This window comes from Aquarana catesbeiana, linkage group LG12 (assembly GCF_042186555.1).
Source record: "Aquarana catesbeiana isolate 2022-GZ linkage group LG12, ASM4218655v1, whole genome shotgun sequence".
Classification (NCBI taxonomy): domain Eukaryota; kingdom Metazoa; phylum Chordata; class Amphibia; order Anura; family Ranidae; genus Aquarana; species Aquarana catesbeiana.
The window spans coordinates 45,775,342-45,792,913 of NC_133335.1; the positions used below are offsets into that span (position 1 = coordinate 45,775,342).

Consider the following 17,572-nt stretch of genomic DNA (forward strand, 5'->3'; position numbering starts at 1 on the left):
CCATATATTTTTGGACAGAAGCACTTATGGAAAACTTTCTTTCCTGTAAGAATCAATAGGTAAAACTGCACTATAAAAACGGATCTCCTGCAGCAACAGTACATACAGAAAGTATTCAGTGCTTCACTTTTTCCATGTTGCGTTGCAGCTATATTAAAAAATGGATTCGATTCATTATTTTCCTCAAAATTCTACAAACAATATCCCATAATGACAATGTGAAAGCAGTTTGTTTGAAATCTTTGCAAATTCATTATAAATAAAAAAAACAAAAAAATCCCATGTACATAAGTATTCACAGCCTTTGCCATGACACTCAAAATTGAGCTCAGGTGCAACTTGATTGGAGTCCACCTGTGGTAAAATCAGTTGATTGGACATGATTTGGAAAGGCACACACCTGTCTATATAGGGTCCCACAGTTAACAGTGCATGTCAGAGCACAAACCAAGCTATGTAGTCCAAGGAATTGTCTGTAGACCTCAGGTTATATAGAGGCACAGATATGGGGAAGGGTACAGAAATTTCTGCACCATTGAAGGTCCCAATGAGCACAGTGGCCTCCATCATCCATAAATGGAAGAAGTTGGGAACCCCCAGGACTCTTCCTAGAGTGAGCCGTCCGGTCAAACTGAGCGATCAGGGAGAAGAGGCTTAGGCTTCGTACACATGGTTTGATTGTGTCTGATTTTTGTCAAAAGCACGTGTGCAGGATTTTGTCTAGCATACTATCCGCAAATTGTCGTTTGACAAACCCGAACGGAGTGACGTACTATGAAAGTATAAAAAAAAAGTTTATTTCTCAAGCGCCACCCTTTGGGCCCCTTATACTAATTTTCATGTTAGTAGAAGTTAGTAGAATTTTGGTGAGCGTTGATTCGCGATTTTCAGATCGTACAAATCAAGTGCCTTTTTAAATACATTTTCTTAACTACATCAGTATCACCAGCAAAGCAGCTTCATTATTTCGACATTTCAACAATTGCCGCGTCACAAATGTTAATTCTAGATTGCGAGCGGTAGTTTACAAGACCAAACCCTTCCCAGTCGTTCCTTGATTCCGAGCATGTGTGTTTGTACTTTTGACTTTTGTGTGACAATTTCTGTATTGACCATCTGAAAATCAGATGTTAAGTTCACATCCAACAAAAACTTTATAGCCTGCACATCCAGCTTTTGTCTGATGTAAAAGTCAAATTGTCTGTCGAATGCACCGTACTAATGATCAGAAAATCCGCAGACAGCTTGACTTACGACTTTTCCCTTCTGATTTTCGTACCGTGTGTATGAGGCCTAAATCGGTGAGGTGACCAAGAACCCGATGGTCACTCTGACAGAGCTCCAGCGTTTCTCTGTGGAGAGAGAACCTTCCAGAAGAACAACTATCTTTGCAGCACTCCACCAATCAGGCCTGTATGACGTTGTGACCAGAAGGAAGCCACTCCTTTAGTAGAAGACACATGACAGCCCATCTGGAGTTTGCCAAAAGGCATCTGAAGGTCTTTTTAGACCATGAGAAACAAAATTCTTTGGTCTGATGAAACAAAGATTGAATTTTTTTGGCCTAAATGGCAAGTGTAGGGTTGCCGCCTCATCCCTTTAAAACCGAACTTATATTAATTACACAGGTTCTGTGGCTGATTAAGATGGTATTTAAACTCTCTTGGTGCCTTATTTGCAATAATTTGGCCTCAGAAGCTGTGTAATTAATATGTGTTCGGGTTTAAAGGGATGAGGTGGCAACCCTAGGCAAGTGTCATGTCTGGCGGAAACCAGCAATCGCTCATCACCTGGCCAATGCCATACAGTAAAGCATGGTGGTGGTAGCATCATGCTGTGAGGATGTTTTTTAGCGGGAGGAACTGGGAGACTAGTTGGGATCGAGGAGAAAGAGAAATGCAGCAATGTACAGAGACATCCTTGATGAAAACCTACTGTGGACTTCAGACTGGGGCGAAGGTTCATCTCCCAACAGGACAATGACCCTAAGCACACAGCCAAGAAAATAAAGGAGTGGCTACAAGTCAACTATGTGAATGTCCTTGAGTGGCCCAGTCAGAGCATAGAATTGAACCCGATTTGAACATCTCTGGAGAGATCAGAAAATGGCTGTGCACCGACGCTCCCCATTCAACCTGATGGAGCTTGAGAGGTCCTTCAAAGAACAATGGGAGAAACTGCCCTAAAATAGGTGTGCCGCGCTTTGTAGCATCATACTCAAAGACTTGAGGCTGTAATTGGTGCCAAAGGTGCTTCACCAAAGTCATTGAGCAAAGGCTGTGAATACTTATGTACATGGGATTATTATTTATTTTATTCTTTTCTAATAAATTTGCAAAGATTTCAAACAAACTTCTTTCACATTGTCATTATGGGGTATTGTTTGTAGAATTTTGAAAAAAATAATAAATTTTAATCAATTTTGAAATAAGGCTGTAACATAACAAAAAGTGAAGCGCTGTAAATACTTTTCAGATGTATTGTTTTAACTGCTGTGCACACCATTGGTACATATCGGACTGACCACCATGAGAACTATACCTCATGCTTGGCTAGTTGTTCTATAACCTATTCCAACACAGCGTTTTAAGACCCGCCACTTAGAATCCTGGCCTGTCTGACTTGCTTGTATCTAGTGATCCAACACTTCTGAGCTTCTTAATAGGATCCACTGTTGCCCTGTCTGGCGACCCCAGCAGTTGTGACTTTTGTGGCACTCTGAAGGGTGGTGCCTTTCACCAAATGCTTTGTACATAAACTCTGAAAGCAAACTCTGCCTTCCCTAAAGAGCAACAGATCCACCTACTGTCATGCTTTGGGATACTTCAGAGCCTGTGTGGGCATCCAGGCCAGGGATAAATGGATTACTCATGCAGGGGTCTATCTGGACCCCCCCCAAAAAAAAAAAAAAAAAATCAAGATCTCTGTTTTATAAATCCAACTGTCACAGATGGCATCAAGGGGAGATGCAATGTCAGTCTTCCAAAGCATGCTGGAAATCTCTTCCTCCCCTAAATAAACACCCTAATCCAGTGATGGTGAACCTTGGCACCTCAGATGTTTTGGAACTACATTTCCCATGATACTCATGCACTCTGCAGTGTAGCATCACGGGAAATGTAGTTCCAAAACACCAAGGTTTGCCATCACTGCCCTAATCGAAGAGGACCACCTAAGCCATTATAATGTCTAGATATGGGGGCAGATATTAATGATTTATCTGTAACAGAATAATCCAGAGAGACCAGCTGCCCAGAATGGGGCACAAAATGGAGGGTGGGGGATTGACCACCATAATAACTAAAGATTATTTAACCCTCTGTGCCCATCCAAAACCAGTTTGTTTTATGTGCAGTTGACCTTTCAACCTCCATTCCACTGTACTATGCAAAACACAGGAATCATCAACCATTACTCTCTTCTCCATTAGACTGTTCATTGCTTTTTATTGCGTTATGGAAATGTAAACCTTTTTTTGCTTGGCTTTTCTAAATGTATTTGTTTGATCGTAACATTTAAAAGCTTTTTCCCACAGTACAATACAATTCTCAGCGACATGGACAGAATCTATTCAACAGCCAAAGTGTGCCCTCCCAGCCAAACCACAGACTGCTGGTCATTGGAACCAGGTATGCATTGTTTACTTCTGAAAACCACTTAAGCTCCAGAGTCCATCTTGCACTTCACCGATGGACCTATAAATTCTGTAATTACTTTATTACTTATAACGCAGACGTTTTTTTTAATTTTAATTTTAATTTTTTTTATTTATTTATTTTAATTTTTTTTTTATTTAGTGGGGGTGTGGGGGGAGGCAGTTGTTTACAGGGCTTTCTGGTGGTATTGTCTTGCAAAATTTTAATGTCTATTTTTTTTAAAGGTAAAGTGAAAGCGCAGCAGTCCTGCAGCTCCACATGGGTCTAAATCTGCATGTAGAAATACAGATTTTACAGCCCAGCAAATTCTAGCTAGAACCTGGAAAAAACAAACATTTTGCAATAAAGATTTACGATGGTACCCAATATACCAGTATAAGAAATTGACACTCCCTGCTTTTTGGTTTCCTTTAACTTTTTAATAATTTGCAGTACAAAATTTGTAGTTGGGATAGCAGATGACTCATCTGACTTTTTTTTTTTTTTTTTTTTTTTTTTTGGGCAGAATGAGAATATGTTTCATGGGGGTCACATGCAGAAAAAAAGTTCAAATGTAGGTTTTATATCCTAGTTATGATTGGCAGCATTTTTTCACAAAGTGGAGACTGGAACATGAGCAAGATTGTAACACAAGTGATTAAAACTACCATAAAATGCCACAAGCTCCTTGGTCTTCACAACTGGCTCAGGGATTGCATTCCACCCATGTGGCTGGTTGAAAGTGTAAACCCAAAAACAAAAATGTAATATATTGCTTATCAATCCTTAGATGTGGCTGCATTTGTTTATTTTTTCAAGTTAGTTTTCTTTTCCTTTTATCTTCACCTAGTGATCAACACACTTCTGTCTTAGGCAGGCCAGAGATTATGCAATTTTCATGGTTGCAGGAAAGAAAATCACTGGAGTCAGTGTTGATGGGGGGATCCCTCGCTGTGGAGCTATTGTGTCTCCTAGTGAAGGGGCGGGGGTGGGTGCGTGCGGTGCCATTCCTACTGGGAGAACACAATGATAATTGCTAGCGGCTATAGCCACCGGCAGTAAAAATGCTAAAAATTTGACATTCTGGTTGTACCCAGGTCGGTCAATGGATCGACTTGGGTACAATTAGCCTGCTCATAAATGGATCGAATCTTGGCCGGTCCCTGCTGAACAAACTGAGATTCAGCTCAGGTTCACTTTGACGGCGGGTTAGAAATCATGCGAGTTTAGCTGAACTTGCACAATTTTCAAACCGGCAATGCAGTCTGACTTTGGGGGCGATTTGACAAACATCTGTGCAAGTTCATGCACAGATATCTATTCAAATTGCACCCGAAGTTGGCAAAAGTAGTACTGGAACTACTTTTTGGGAATCGGTGCGGAGCTGCAAAGTCGGCGTTGCACCGGTTCGGACGTTGCTGGCAATAGCCAGCGATTTGACATGTCAAATTGCATGTCAGAATGGCCTGCTGTGAACATGGGCTCAATCTGTCTATGGCCGGCTTTAGGGTAGCTCCTCTTTTTAGGGAGAAGAAGCATTTTTAGTAGCATTGTCTGCAGAAGGTAGTGTTAAGATGGCCATAGACAGTTTGTGTGTGCTCTTCTTCTTTTTTTTTTTTTTTTTTTTTTTTTCGTTTAGCGAGACATCTAAACTAAATAAAGCTAACAGTATTCTGTCAGCAGGACCCACTGTTGATCAAGGAAAGTTTTTCAACATGTCACTTCGACAGCAGTCAGTCAATTGGGATAAATGTTGACAATTGTACGCACCCCCTGTCAGTGTTTAAATGATTTCTCTCAACCCCTCTAACTTCCCCTTTTGCTGCAGTTTAGTCTGTTAAATTAATTAGAAAAATAACCGTAGGATCAGCAAGAAAAAAACTGTTACGCAAGAAACAATATAGACTGTTGTGTTTTAAGATTAGTGACCGACTGCATCATACATATATCATTATGATTTTGCCTTTTAGTACCACTTTAATCTTCACAATCTGAAAATATGGCTCCATACTGGAGTGCAAAGTTTTAACATAGGGTACACAAAAAAAAAAAATAGATTAGATAGGATGGAGAAAATATATATTATTATTATTATTATTATTATTATACAGGATTTATATAGCGCAAACAGGTTACGTAGTGCTTTACAACTTGAGGGTAGACAGTACAAATACAATACACTTTAATACAGTAGGAATCAGATGGCCCTGCTCCTTATACATATAATACATTTTTAATTTTTTTTTCTGATGAATGATTTTTACTTGTTTTAGAACTTACTGAGATCATGGCAACTTCACGCAGCTACAAGAAGCTACTGTATGCCTGGGAAGGCTGGCATGACTCTGCTGGAAAACCTTTACGAAACAAATATGAACAGTTTGTGCAGCTCAGTAACAAGGCTTACAGAATGGATGGTAAGTGATAACTGAGTGTAGTGAGTGCTATTGCACCATCTGTAATTTGGATGCTAGTGGTGACTTTTTATAGTTTTAAAGAAACTATAAACTGTTTTTAGATGAAATTATTTGTGTGCAAGTCCTATTCTTTTTCTTCTTGAGTCTTCTTGAGCACCTGGCTGTGCTCTAACTGAAGTGACCCATTCCTAGGCCATTTCTGCAGTTCTGAAAGTGACCTCACACCTGAAAAGCTGCAGGGGCTGCCTGGTAATAAATTGTAAAGGTTAGAGCCTTGGTGGAAACTAGAGAATCTGTTTGGCCGTGTATTAGTAAATAATCACACCACACAGACGGTAGTCTTTCTGGTGGAACAGCTATTCTTGTTTACTCACTCTAATGCCCCGTACACACGTTCGGATTTTCCGACGGAAAATGTGCGATCGGAGCGTGTTGTTGGAAATTCCGACCGTGTGTGGGCTCCATCGGACTTTTTCCATCGGATTTTCCGACACACAAAGTTTGAGAGCAGGATATAAAATTTTCCGACAACAAAATCCGTTGTCGGAAATTCCGATCGTGTGTACACAAATCCGACGCACAAAGTGCCACGCATGCTCAGAATAAATAAAGAGATGAAAGCTATTGGCTACTGCCCCGTTTATAGTCCCGGCGTACGTGTTTTACGTCGCCGCGTTCAGAATGATCGGATTTTCCGACAACTTTGTGTGACCGTGTGTATGCAAGACAAGTTTGAGCCAACATCCGTCGGAAAAAATCCTAGGATTTTGTTGTCGGAATGTCCGATCAACGTCCGACCGTGTGTACGGGGCATAAAACTTGAGTCCCTTCCAACAAGACATTTTCTTAAAATCTGGCTTGGGGACCTGAGATATGCATAAAATATATACTGTTATGTTTTTATTGAGATATATATATATATATATATATATATACACACATATAATAAACATTTTCCAAACTGATGCATGTCCTTGACCTCTCCTTGCTTAAATGAATAAATACAATAGAGCTGGCCACCCAATCCTTGAATTGGACAACGTTCAAGCCATGGGTGGCTTAGTTGCCACCCTCTGGCTCAACAAACTGTGACTGAAAAATTCCTGAACACTGACAGCAGCCTATCAGCTACAATCAATGTTTGGGACATTTAAGTAGCCATGGGTGCTGCGGCTGCCTGAATACATTAGCTGGCAGTGGGGTTTCCACCATCTGTGGTGTTCTTGAAGAAATCTATTAGATTTCTCTAGAAATCTATGGGTGTATGGCTAGTCTTACTGTGGTCATGTATAGCCAAGAGCTTCAATAACGGCACAATGAGCCATGGAATGCACTTGTTTACCACTCTTTAGTGATCCTTTACCCCTGATCTTGCATCATTTTATTTTTTTTATTTATTTTTTTATGTTCCATTTTATGACTTAACACCCTAACTGTACTCTTGCATTTTGTCCTTGCTACATTCCATTCTCTAACTTAGTAATAGTTTGTCAGGATTACGTGTTTATCATTTATCTGTGTGTACTTTGGTCCATTCCTATTGCACTAGCAATGATATGATGGTGTGTATGTGCTGTTGTTGGAATTACAGAATGGATGCCTCATACAAAATAACATCCTTACTGTACTAGTTTAAAACTTTCTTTTTAACAGACGAACACTGGTGCAACGAGAAGGGTATAACTATTTCACACCTTTTAGTCTATGGGTAGTGATAGAAGTTGCTAATTCTGCTAGGTCATTGGGACTGCTTTCCCAATTACTCTTTAGCCCCTCTGTTGAAAAAAAAAAATGTTTAAACCGTTGTAGTTTCCCTTTAAATGACTGGGGGAAAAAAATGTATCAGCCTTTGTTTGTTTTATATCCCACAGCTACCCTTTTCTGTGTATGTGTGTGTATGTATGTATGTATGTATGTATGTATGTATGTATGTATATATAGTGTGTGTGTGATATAGAGATATATATAATTTCAGAACTAGCAAGCTGTATATTTTGTTGTAAATAGGTTGCTACCACAAGTGCCAGTAAACGGCAGTAAAGATAAGATATTAGGTAGTATAAACTTAGTACCAAGATAATGCTATTGGGTAGTATAAAACTAGTAAAAGATAAAGCTATTGGGTAGTATAAAACTAGTAAAAGATAGGCATCTGTCCATTTTATAACACATGACCTAGAATGTCAGAATTTCTGGTTGATTGTTTCCCTCTAGTGGAGCCGATGTGCAATGCCCTGATGTTGTAAAAAAAATTGTGATTTTGGTCTGGAACCCCTTAATTGTTGTATGTTGGATTAAGTAATGTTGGCTCTTTTTTCTCTACAGGATTCGCAGACACAGGAGCATGGTGGCGTTCTTGGTACACCTCATCCACTTTTGAGAATGACCTGGAGCAGCTTTATCAGCACCTGGAGCCCCTGTACCTCAATCTCCATGCCTTTGTTCGCAGAAAACTGTATGAGAGATATGGGGAAAAATACATAAACCTACAAGGCCCAATTCCTGCACATCTCGTAGGTGAGCTTATTGACAATGATGACAAATTGATATAAGGTGACCCTATGGGTTTGTAAGTGTTTCTTAAGGTGTGTGCGTTTTTTTTGTTTTGTTTTGTTTTGTTTTTGTTTGTTTTTTGTTTTTTTTGTATTCCATAACCTAGTGCAAAATATGATACCTATAGCAACCAGATTATTGCTGTTTGTTGTATTTAGAAAACTTACCCGCATGCGTTATTAGTATGCCCCCCCCCCCCCCCCCCCAACTATAGACTGAGGGATTTGTTCTTGGTCCTGCTCCTGAGAAGTACAAGGTAGAGGTGTCAAGACACTAGGTGTGGGACAGACATCTTCTCAGATCAAGCCTAGGCCTAGAGGGGTGCGGGGCTGCACCCCCCCCCCCAAGATTTTGGTTGTACTCCCTCATGGTCTCTGCAAATGCATTCGCTGATCCATGATGCAGTCTGATAGGGACAACTGATGTAGGTGGTACTCTGAGGATCTTGATTCAAGATGGGGTTCTGATGGGAACCCTGATGTAAAGGGGGACCCTGATGAGGATTCCTGTAGGGGGGGGGGGGCTCTGAAAAGGACACTTGATATAAGCGGGCACAGGATGATCCTAATCTAATGACAGCGTAATTATTACATACTAGTGTTCCCTGTTTACTCCTCCACTCCTTCTGCTTTGCGCAATCTGAGCGTAGTATAGTAACAGATTTTTTGTGGTCAAAAGACAAATAGCAACTCACATTGTGACATGAGGAAGTGGAAAACCACAAGATAGAGGGCCCCATCTATGCTGTCATCCAGCCTGACATGGACTTTCCAGGCTGTAAGTTGTAGGAAGAGGCTCCCCATCCCATGCATGAGCTGACTGCTCATGGATTACATACAAAAAGTGCCATTTCTTCTTCCCATGTGAGTTGCTAATTTACTAGTATTTCTCAGTACTATTAATGCTGCACTTAGTTTAGCATGATTTTAACTGTCACAATGTGAGTTGCCATTTGTCTTTTCATCACCATAAATCTGTTGATGTACTACTCAGCTTGAACACTGCTGTTCTTATCAGTTTGCCTGGAGATACTTCAGTCTCTTCAGAGATGCTGCATCTGGTACATTGGGATCAGCGGAAGGTTACCCGCTGCTGTGCCACTTTTCTGACGTTGATCCCTCCTGTTAATGAATTGTGCCAAATGCATGAAGCATTTGCGACGCTTTTGGTTCTGCCAGCGACTTGTGCACCAAAGTCAGGTAGATCTAAAAACACAGATACGTAATGAAGCCAAAAGGGTGTATAAACCAATAATAAAATGCTGTTTTATGCAGACTTACCCTAGGCCAGGGTAGAGGCACCAGCCCATGGACATTTTAACCCTGGTTGGCTTTCTTGGGATAACGCGTCTGCTGGCTGGGAGGAGACTCCAACGAAGCCGGAAGCGATGTCCGGACATCACTTCTGGTTTACAGAAGCATTGAAAGGGGCGCGATTTTTAAAAAATGGCGGTATTCAAAACAGCCAAACTTGGCATTTTGAATGCCTTTAAAGGCAAAGGAGGGATTTGGGGTCTTGTAGATCTCAGATCCCTCCATAAAGACTTACTGTCACTGCTTATTACTGTCAAATGGGATGTTTATATTCCTTCTGACGGCAATAAAAGTGATAAAAAAATGTTTTTTTAAAGGGACAGTGTAAAAATAAAAAAAAATTTAATTTGAATAAAGAAAAAAAATGTTTAACCACTTGACATCCACGCTATGGCCGAATGACGGCCACAGCGCGGACCTGAATTCCCGGGAGGCTGTCATATGACAGCCTTCCCTGTGCACGCGCCCTGCGCACGCCCCGCAGGGCACGCGCCGAGCGCATTGTGATCACCGAGCCACTGAGACTCGGGTAATCACCGATCCAAGTAAGGGGACGGTCCCGGCCCCTTACCATGTGATCAGCTGATCACAAAAGATCAGTAATCATTTTTTTTTTTTTTCTACTCACGCTGACAGTGTGAGTAGAAAAAAAAGCCGATCACTGGCTCAGATGTGAGGGACATCGGTCCCGAAGTGGAAGAGGCACATCTGCCTCATCAGTGCCACCTAATAGTGCCACCTAAGAGAGCCCACAGTGCCACCTAAAAGTGCCACCTATCAATGCCCACAAGTGCCAGCTATCAATGCCCACCAGTAGTGCCACCTAGCAATGCTGCCTATCAGTGTAACTGATCAGTGCCCATCACTGCCACCCATCAGTGCCCATCACTGCCACCCATCAGTGCCCATCACTGCCACCCATCAGTGCCCATCATGGCCGCCTATCAGTGCCCATCACGGCCGCCTCATCAGCGTACATCAATGAAGGAGAAAAATTACCTGTTTTTAAATTTTTTATAACAAAATATAAAAAAATAATTTTTTTTTTTTTTTTTATTCAGTTTTTTTACATTTTTTTTAACATAAAGTAAAAACTGCAGAGGTGATCAAATACCACCAAAAGAAAGCTCTAATTGTAGTGAAAAAATGATAAAAATTTCATATGAGTACAGTGTTGTATGACCGCGCAATTGTCATTCAAAGTGCGTCAGCGCTGAAAGCTGAAAATTGGTCTGGATAGGAGGGGGGTTTAAGTGCCCAGTAAGCAAGTGGTTAAAGCGCCCCATCACTCCATGCTCGCACGCAGAAGCAAACGCATACATAAGTCACGACCGCAAATGTAAACGGTGTTCAAACCACACATTTGAGGTATTGCCACAATTGTTAGAGCAATAATTCTAGCACTAGACCTCCTCTGTAACTCTAAACTGGTAACCTGTAGAAATATTTTTAACCACTTCAATACAGGGCATTTATACACCCTTCCTTCCCAGACCAATTTTTAGTTTTCAGCACTCTCACACTTTTTGAATGCCAATTTTCATACAAATAGAGATTTTGGTGGTATTTAATCACCACTGCGTTTTTTATTTTTTGCAACATAAGTGAAAATAGAGCAAAAAGTTTGAAAAAAAAAAAAAAAATTTTTTTTAGTTTCTAAGATAACATTTTGCAAATAAGTCATTTTTGTTCATAAATTTGGGTCAAAATCTATACTGCTAGATCTCTTTGGTAAAAATAACCAAAATTAGTGGATATTATTTAGTCTCCGTGAAAGTTATAGAATCTACAAGCTATAGTGCAAATCATTGAAAATTTGATCACACCTGATGCACTGATGGCCTATCTCATTTCTTGAGGCTCTGAAATGTCAGGAAAGTACAAATACCCCCCAAATGACCCATTTTTGAAAAGTAGACAGTCAAATGTATTTAGTAAGAGGCATTGTGACTTTTTTGAAGTTGTAATTTTTTCCCACAATTCTTGGGAAAATTAAGATTTTTTTTTTTTTTTTCACAAAATTGTTATTTCTCACACACAGCATATGCATACTTCCAATTACACCCCAAAATACATTCTGCTACTCCTCCTGAGTATGGCAATACCACATGTGTGGGACTTTTACACAGCCTGGCCACGCAGAGAGGTCCAACATGCAGGGAGCACCAGGACAGTGGAATTGCCCACAAAATGACCCCATTTTGGAAAACAACCCAACGTCTATTCTATGAGGCATAATAAGTCTTTTGAATGGTTCATTTTTTTCCACAGGTCTTCGGAAAATGTGGAAGGAAAATTAAAACTTTTTTTTTACCATAAAGTGGTCAGTTTTTAAGATATTTCGAACTCAAAGCATGCATATAGCAAAAATGACACCCCAAAATACATTCTGCTACTCCTCCTGAGTATGGCAATACCACATGTGTGTGACTTTTACATAGCCGGGTCACATACAGAGGCCCAACATGCAGGGAGCACCGTCAGGCGTTCTAGGAGCATAAATTATACCTCTAATTTCCTAACGACCTATTACACTTTTTTGAAGGCCCTGGAGCACCAGGACAATGGAATTGCCCACAAAACACCCACAAACACCCAGACGTATATTCTACGAAGCATTATGAGTCTTTTGAATGGTTAATTTTTTTACACAAGTCTTCAGAAAACGTGGAAAGAAAATGAAAATCTTTTTACTTTTACACAAAATTGTCAATTTATAAGATATTTCTAACACATAGCATGTATATAGCAAATATTACACCCCAAAACGCATTCTGCTACTCCTCCTGAATATGGCGATACCACATGTGAGACTTTTACACAGCCTGGCCACATACAGAGGCCCAACATTGAAGTAGTACCTTCAGGCGTTCTAGGAGCATAAATTACACATCTTATTTCATTCCTACCTATCACACTTTTGAAGGTCCTTGAGCACCAGGACAGTGGAATTACCCACAAAATGACCCCATTTTGGAAAGCTAACACCACAACGTACATTCTATCAGGCATGGGCTGCAGATGGGTACTCAGGTACTCTGATGGGCTGCAGATAGGTACTCTGATGGCCTGGTGACAGGTACTTGGGTACTCTGATGGGCTACAGATAGGTACTCGGGTACTCTGATGGGCGGTGACGGGTACTCTGATGGGCGGTGACGGGTACTCTGATGGGCGGTGACGGGTACTCTGATGGGCTGTGACGGGTACTCTGATGGGCTGTGACAGGTACTCTGATGGGCTGTGACAGGTACTGGGGTACTGGGGTACTCAGATGGGCTGCGACAGGTCCTCAGGTATCGGTGAATGAGGAGGAGAACACAGTAACATCTTGTTACCGTGGTTTGTTGACATTCTGTGACCGGCTGTGATTGGACACAGCCGGTCACGTGGTAAAGAGCCAATTTCATTGGCTCTTTACTGCGATCGGGGTTGGGCTGTGTCAGGGTGACAAGCCTCGTCCCCGATCGCCACTCTGCGCGTGCCCTAGGGGCGTGCACGAGCGCCGTGCTTGTGGACAGTACATGTGACCGGCTGTGATTGGACACAGCCGGTCACATGGTAAAGAGCCATTTTTTATTGGCTCTTTACACGGATCTGGGATGGGCTGTGTCCGAGGGACACACCTCATCGCCGCGCTGCGGGCCCCCGGGGGTCCGCAGGAGTGACGAGAAACCGAGGATGTCATAGGACGCCCACCCAGGATGGGAGCTCCTATCTGACATCATATGACTATAGCCCGGTATTGAAGTGGTTAAAGCGTCGCCTAGGGAGATTTTTAAGTATCGTAGTTTGTCGCTATTCCATGAGTGTGTGCAATTTTAAATCCTAACATGGGTGGGGGGGGGGGCTGTGTAATATGTGGGGGGGGGGGGCTGTGGAATGTAAAAGGGCCAGATTATTATCTTAATTTATTAGCAGGTGAATGCGGCCCTCCATGTATTAATACATTGAATCTGGCCCTTAAGTGGAAAAAGGTTGCTGACCCCTGCCCTAGGCTGCTTCATGTATTAACTGATTGGTGTCAATTTCTACAGGTAACATGTGGTCACAAACGTGGAATAATATCTATGACATGATGATTCCCTTCCCTGACAAGACCAATGTGGATGTAACCAACACTATGAGGGAAAAGGTAAACAAGCTTAAGCGGTGTATTAATAAGGGGATTTCAAGTAAAGTAGATCTTTAAGCAGACTTAGTTAAGTGTGTGTGTGTGTGTGTGTGTGTGTGTGTGTGTGTGTGTGTGTGTGTAATGTTCTACATGCCACAGGGTTTGTAATTCTGTTGAGCTAGTTTTTGTGATTCACACAGCTGTGCCACAGTGTCGCCACTATTTCCTGTTTTAAGCGTTATAGATCTCTCCTGTCAGCTCTGTGTCATCAGGTTTCTCACTGGACATCCGATTAGTATCATACTGGATGAGCATCCTTCTGATTTTATATATAGAAATATATGGCAAAGTGCACTCCTGATGCAGAAACCAAAAATGTCTGCCCATAGCAGAGCCCTGGCTATCTCAGCTGTGGTAGTGGAGATCATGCTGATCACAGAAGCAATAAACTCAGCAGAGGATCAAACCCTGCCTTTATTCCAATATGGAACATGTAAAATACTGAATGAACATTTGCTGTTGTTTGCAGATAGAAATATGCAGTGATTTTTTTCACACTCTATGTAGGGCTGGAACGCCACCCACATGTTTAGGGTCTCAGAAGAATTCTTCACTTCTCTGGGTCTGTTGGAGATGCCACCAGAGTTCTGGGAGAAGTCTATGCTGGAGAAGCCCGCAGATGGTCGGGAAGTGGTGTGTCATGCCTCTGCATGGGACTTCTACAACAGAAAAGACTTCAGGTAAGTCAACACCTATAGGAGTGATTGTATATCCCAGGCACTGCACTATGTTCCCTGCACTTGTTTTATATTAGACCATTGTGAGGTAGGAGTCTTCAATAAATTATGATTTACTAAAGCTAAGATCTCTATAAATCTCTTTCCAAGAATCTAGTTGGCTGCCAGGAGTAGTGCTTTTTTGAGTCCCTTACTAAAAACTTCTTGCACTGCATCTAGCCTGACCACATACAATTGGCAGGCAACGAGAAAGCCTATTCCCCTGGTGTTTGGAGGATCACGTAATCTTAAGCAGTTTACCGTAAAATTAAATAATATATATATATATCTCAGTTTGTCCAATTTTGCTGTGTGTACGCTTTGCTTGGCATCATGTAGTATAATGGGAGGCCGCAAATCTTAACGTTATTGATCAGTATATGGTGCTAAATTTGTGATCAGTGGCTCTCCTGTTGCAACCATTGTAGGTAAATGTTGGTTGGCTAAATATGGTGATTGTGGCAGTATCTGCATTTTCTTCATTTGACTAGTTACTACAGCATAGAACACCTGGGTATACTTTACTTGTATACAGCAGTGATTTGTAAGGCTCTCCAAGTACCTAATAGTATGTGGGGGCTTGAATTTTTTTTTTTTGGACTCCAGGTGCAACTAAGCATAATGAAGATTTACAACAGAGAACATTTTAAGATTCCTAGGCTTGTATTAATCTAAATCACTGCAACAAACTTTTCTTCTGTTCATAGGATCAAGCAGTGTACCACGGTTACCATGGAGCAACTGTTCACTGTCCACCATGAGATGGGACATGTGGAGTATTACCTGCAATATAAAGACCAGCCAGTCTCGTTCCGCCGAGGAGCTAATCCAGGTTTCCATGAGGCTATAGGAGATGTGCTGTCTCTCTCCGTGTCCACCCCAGGACATCTAAAGACTATTGGCTTGCTCACTGAAATCACAGAAGATCCAGGTGAGTTGTTTTATCATAACCTCCTAATGAAATATGATTTCCACATTTAGGCTCGGTTCACACTGGGGCGACTTGGGATCCGACTTGTACGCCCTCAAGTCGCCCCAAGTCGCCCCAAGTCGCTTTGCATTTAGATTACAATTGTAGTGAATTGAACCGTCTTAACTGACACTACTGAAGTTGCTCCGACTTCAAAAAAGGTTCCTGTACTACTTCTATCCGACTTGTAGGCGACTTGTACCCATTCAACTCAATGTAAGTCGCCTGCAAGTCGGATCTCTCAAGCGACTTTGCAGAGAAAACCCCTCCCTCCCCCCTCCCTCCCAGAGAGGTGATTGGCCACAGGCGAAGTCGCCTGTCATGGAGGCGACTTCAAGTCGCCTCGTAATTTGCCGAAGTCGCGCTAAAGTCGCGCTGAAGTCGCGGTACAAAGTCGCGCTAAAGTCGTGTTGCCCATGTGTGAACCGACCCTTACAGAGTTTAAGGGAAAAAATAAAGATACTTTTTTTGCTGATGTGGTGTAGCTGATGTGGTGTAGCCTGGACTGTATCTACAAGGTGTGCATGGGGGGTCATTGTTTCCTGTGCCCCTGGGGTCTGGGGTGCCAGCAAAGCTACTGTCATCTTTTTTTTTTTTTGTATGTATCCAGGATGTTCTATGTCAACAGCTACATGTCCTTTCAGTTATTTTCTTTAAGTTATGTTCACTTCATTGATATAAAAGATATTAGACACCGCTGTGTCAAAAAAAAAAAAAAAAAAAACGTCCAAAGAGGAGCTCCAGTCCATTTTAATGTTTTTTAAAAGCCAGCAGCTACAAAAACTGTAGCTGCTGACTTTTTTTAATACTCGCCTGTCCCAGGATCCAGTGATGTGCAAGACGGAGAGCTGGCCATTCTCTCCATCTTGTGTCCCCGGCGTTGGCATCTCACTTTTGGCACCTGGCTGTGATGGCTTGCGAATTCACAGCCAGGTGTCCCCTGCGTCAGGGGCACTGCTCATTGTGAATGCTCTCGCAGTCTTCTGGGACCTGTGAAGTGTCCCAGATGACTGCGGGGAGAAGGGAGGGAAGGTCAAAACCAGGTACCCGCTTCCTCCCCTCCTCCCCTAATCCCCTCCTCCCCCCCATAAAAAAAGTGAAATTTGGGGAAGAGGGGGGAGGAGGCCTTAAAACGGAACTTCCCCTTTTGGGTGGAGTTCTTCTTTAATGTGTTTGAAAGAAAACTTGATGCAGCAACACATGACACAATCATGCAAAGACCAGTCAGCTGCATACATTTCCTTCAGTGTTCCTGCCTGATCTGCCCCTAAAATGCTATACAAATATAGACACTCCACAAGTTTATCAGAAATTGATTTTGTGTGTGTGTGTGTGTGTGTGTGTGTGTGTGTGTGTGTGTGTGTGTGTGTGTGTGTGTGTGTGTGTGTGTAATGATCTATATACATTTATAACAAACGCACTTTTATGTGTTTTTTCTTAGAGAGTGATATTAATTACCTCCTGAAGATGGCTTTGGAGAAGATTGCCTTCTTGCCCTTTGGCTACTTGATTGACCAGTGGAGGTGGAATGTTTTTAATGGGCGAACTCCTCCCAGCCGATACAACTATGACTGGTGGAATCTCAGGTAGGGTTTAGAAGGCAACACAAGAAAAGTGGGCACAATCACACGGTCTGTGTTCGGGGGCATACTCCGGGACAGATGTCATATTGGGAGCCGTGGCTGTGTCCGTGCAATGTTTGTGTTCCAGTAGACATCAATGGGAGAGGCCTGCAAGTTGATGCTGGGAAGACCTGTACATCTCTGTGCGGGTAAACATGACCCTCTCGCAGGG

At 42.0% G+C, this 17,572-nt stretch overlaps 1 protein-coding gene across 2 annotated transcripts in view; it reads left to right on the forward strand.

Moving 5' to 3' along the window:
* The window catches only part of ACE (angiotensin I converting enzyme), a 70,395-nt gene that overhangs the window by 26,640 nt on the left and 26,183 nt on the right, over nucleotides 1–17,572 (forward strand). For both annotated transcript variants that reach the window (XM_073607678.1, XM_073607680.1), the window contains 7 exons: nucleotides 3,536–3,629; nucleotides 5,909–6,052; nucleotides 8,378–8,569; nucleotides 13,956–14,053; nucleotides 14,600–14,772; nucleotides 15,516–15,739; nucleotides 17,220–17,364. In XM_073607678.1, coding sequence (XP_073463779.1) covers nucleotides 3,536–3,629; nucleotides 5,909–6,052; nucleotides 8,378–8,569; nucleotides 13,956–14,053; nucleotides 14,600–14,772; nucleotides 15,516–15,739; nucleotides 17,220–17,364 — 1,070 coding nt within the window. The remainder of the gene's footprint in view (nucleotides 1–3,535; nucleotides 3,630–5,908; nucleotides 6,053–8,377; nucleotides 8,570–13,955; nucleotides 14,054–14,599; nucleotides 14,773–15,515; nucleotides 15,740–17,219; nucleotides 17,365–17,572) is intronic.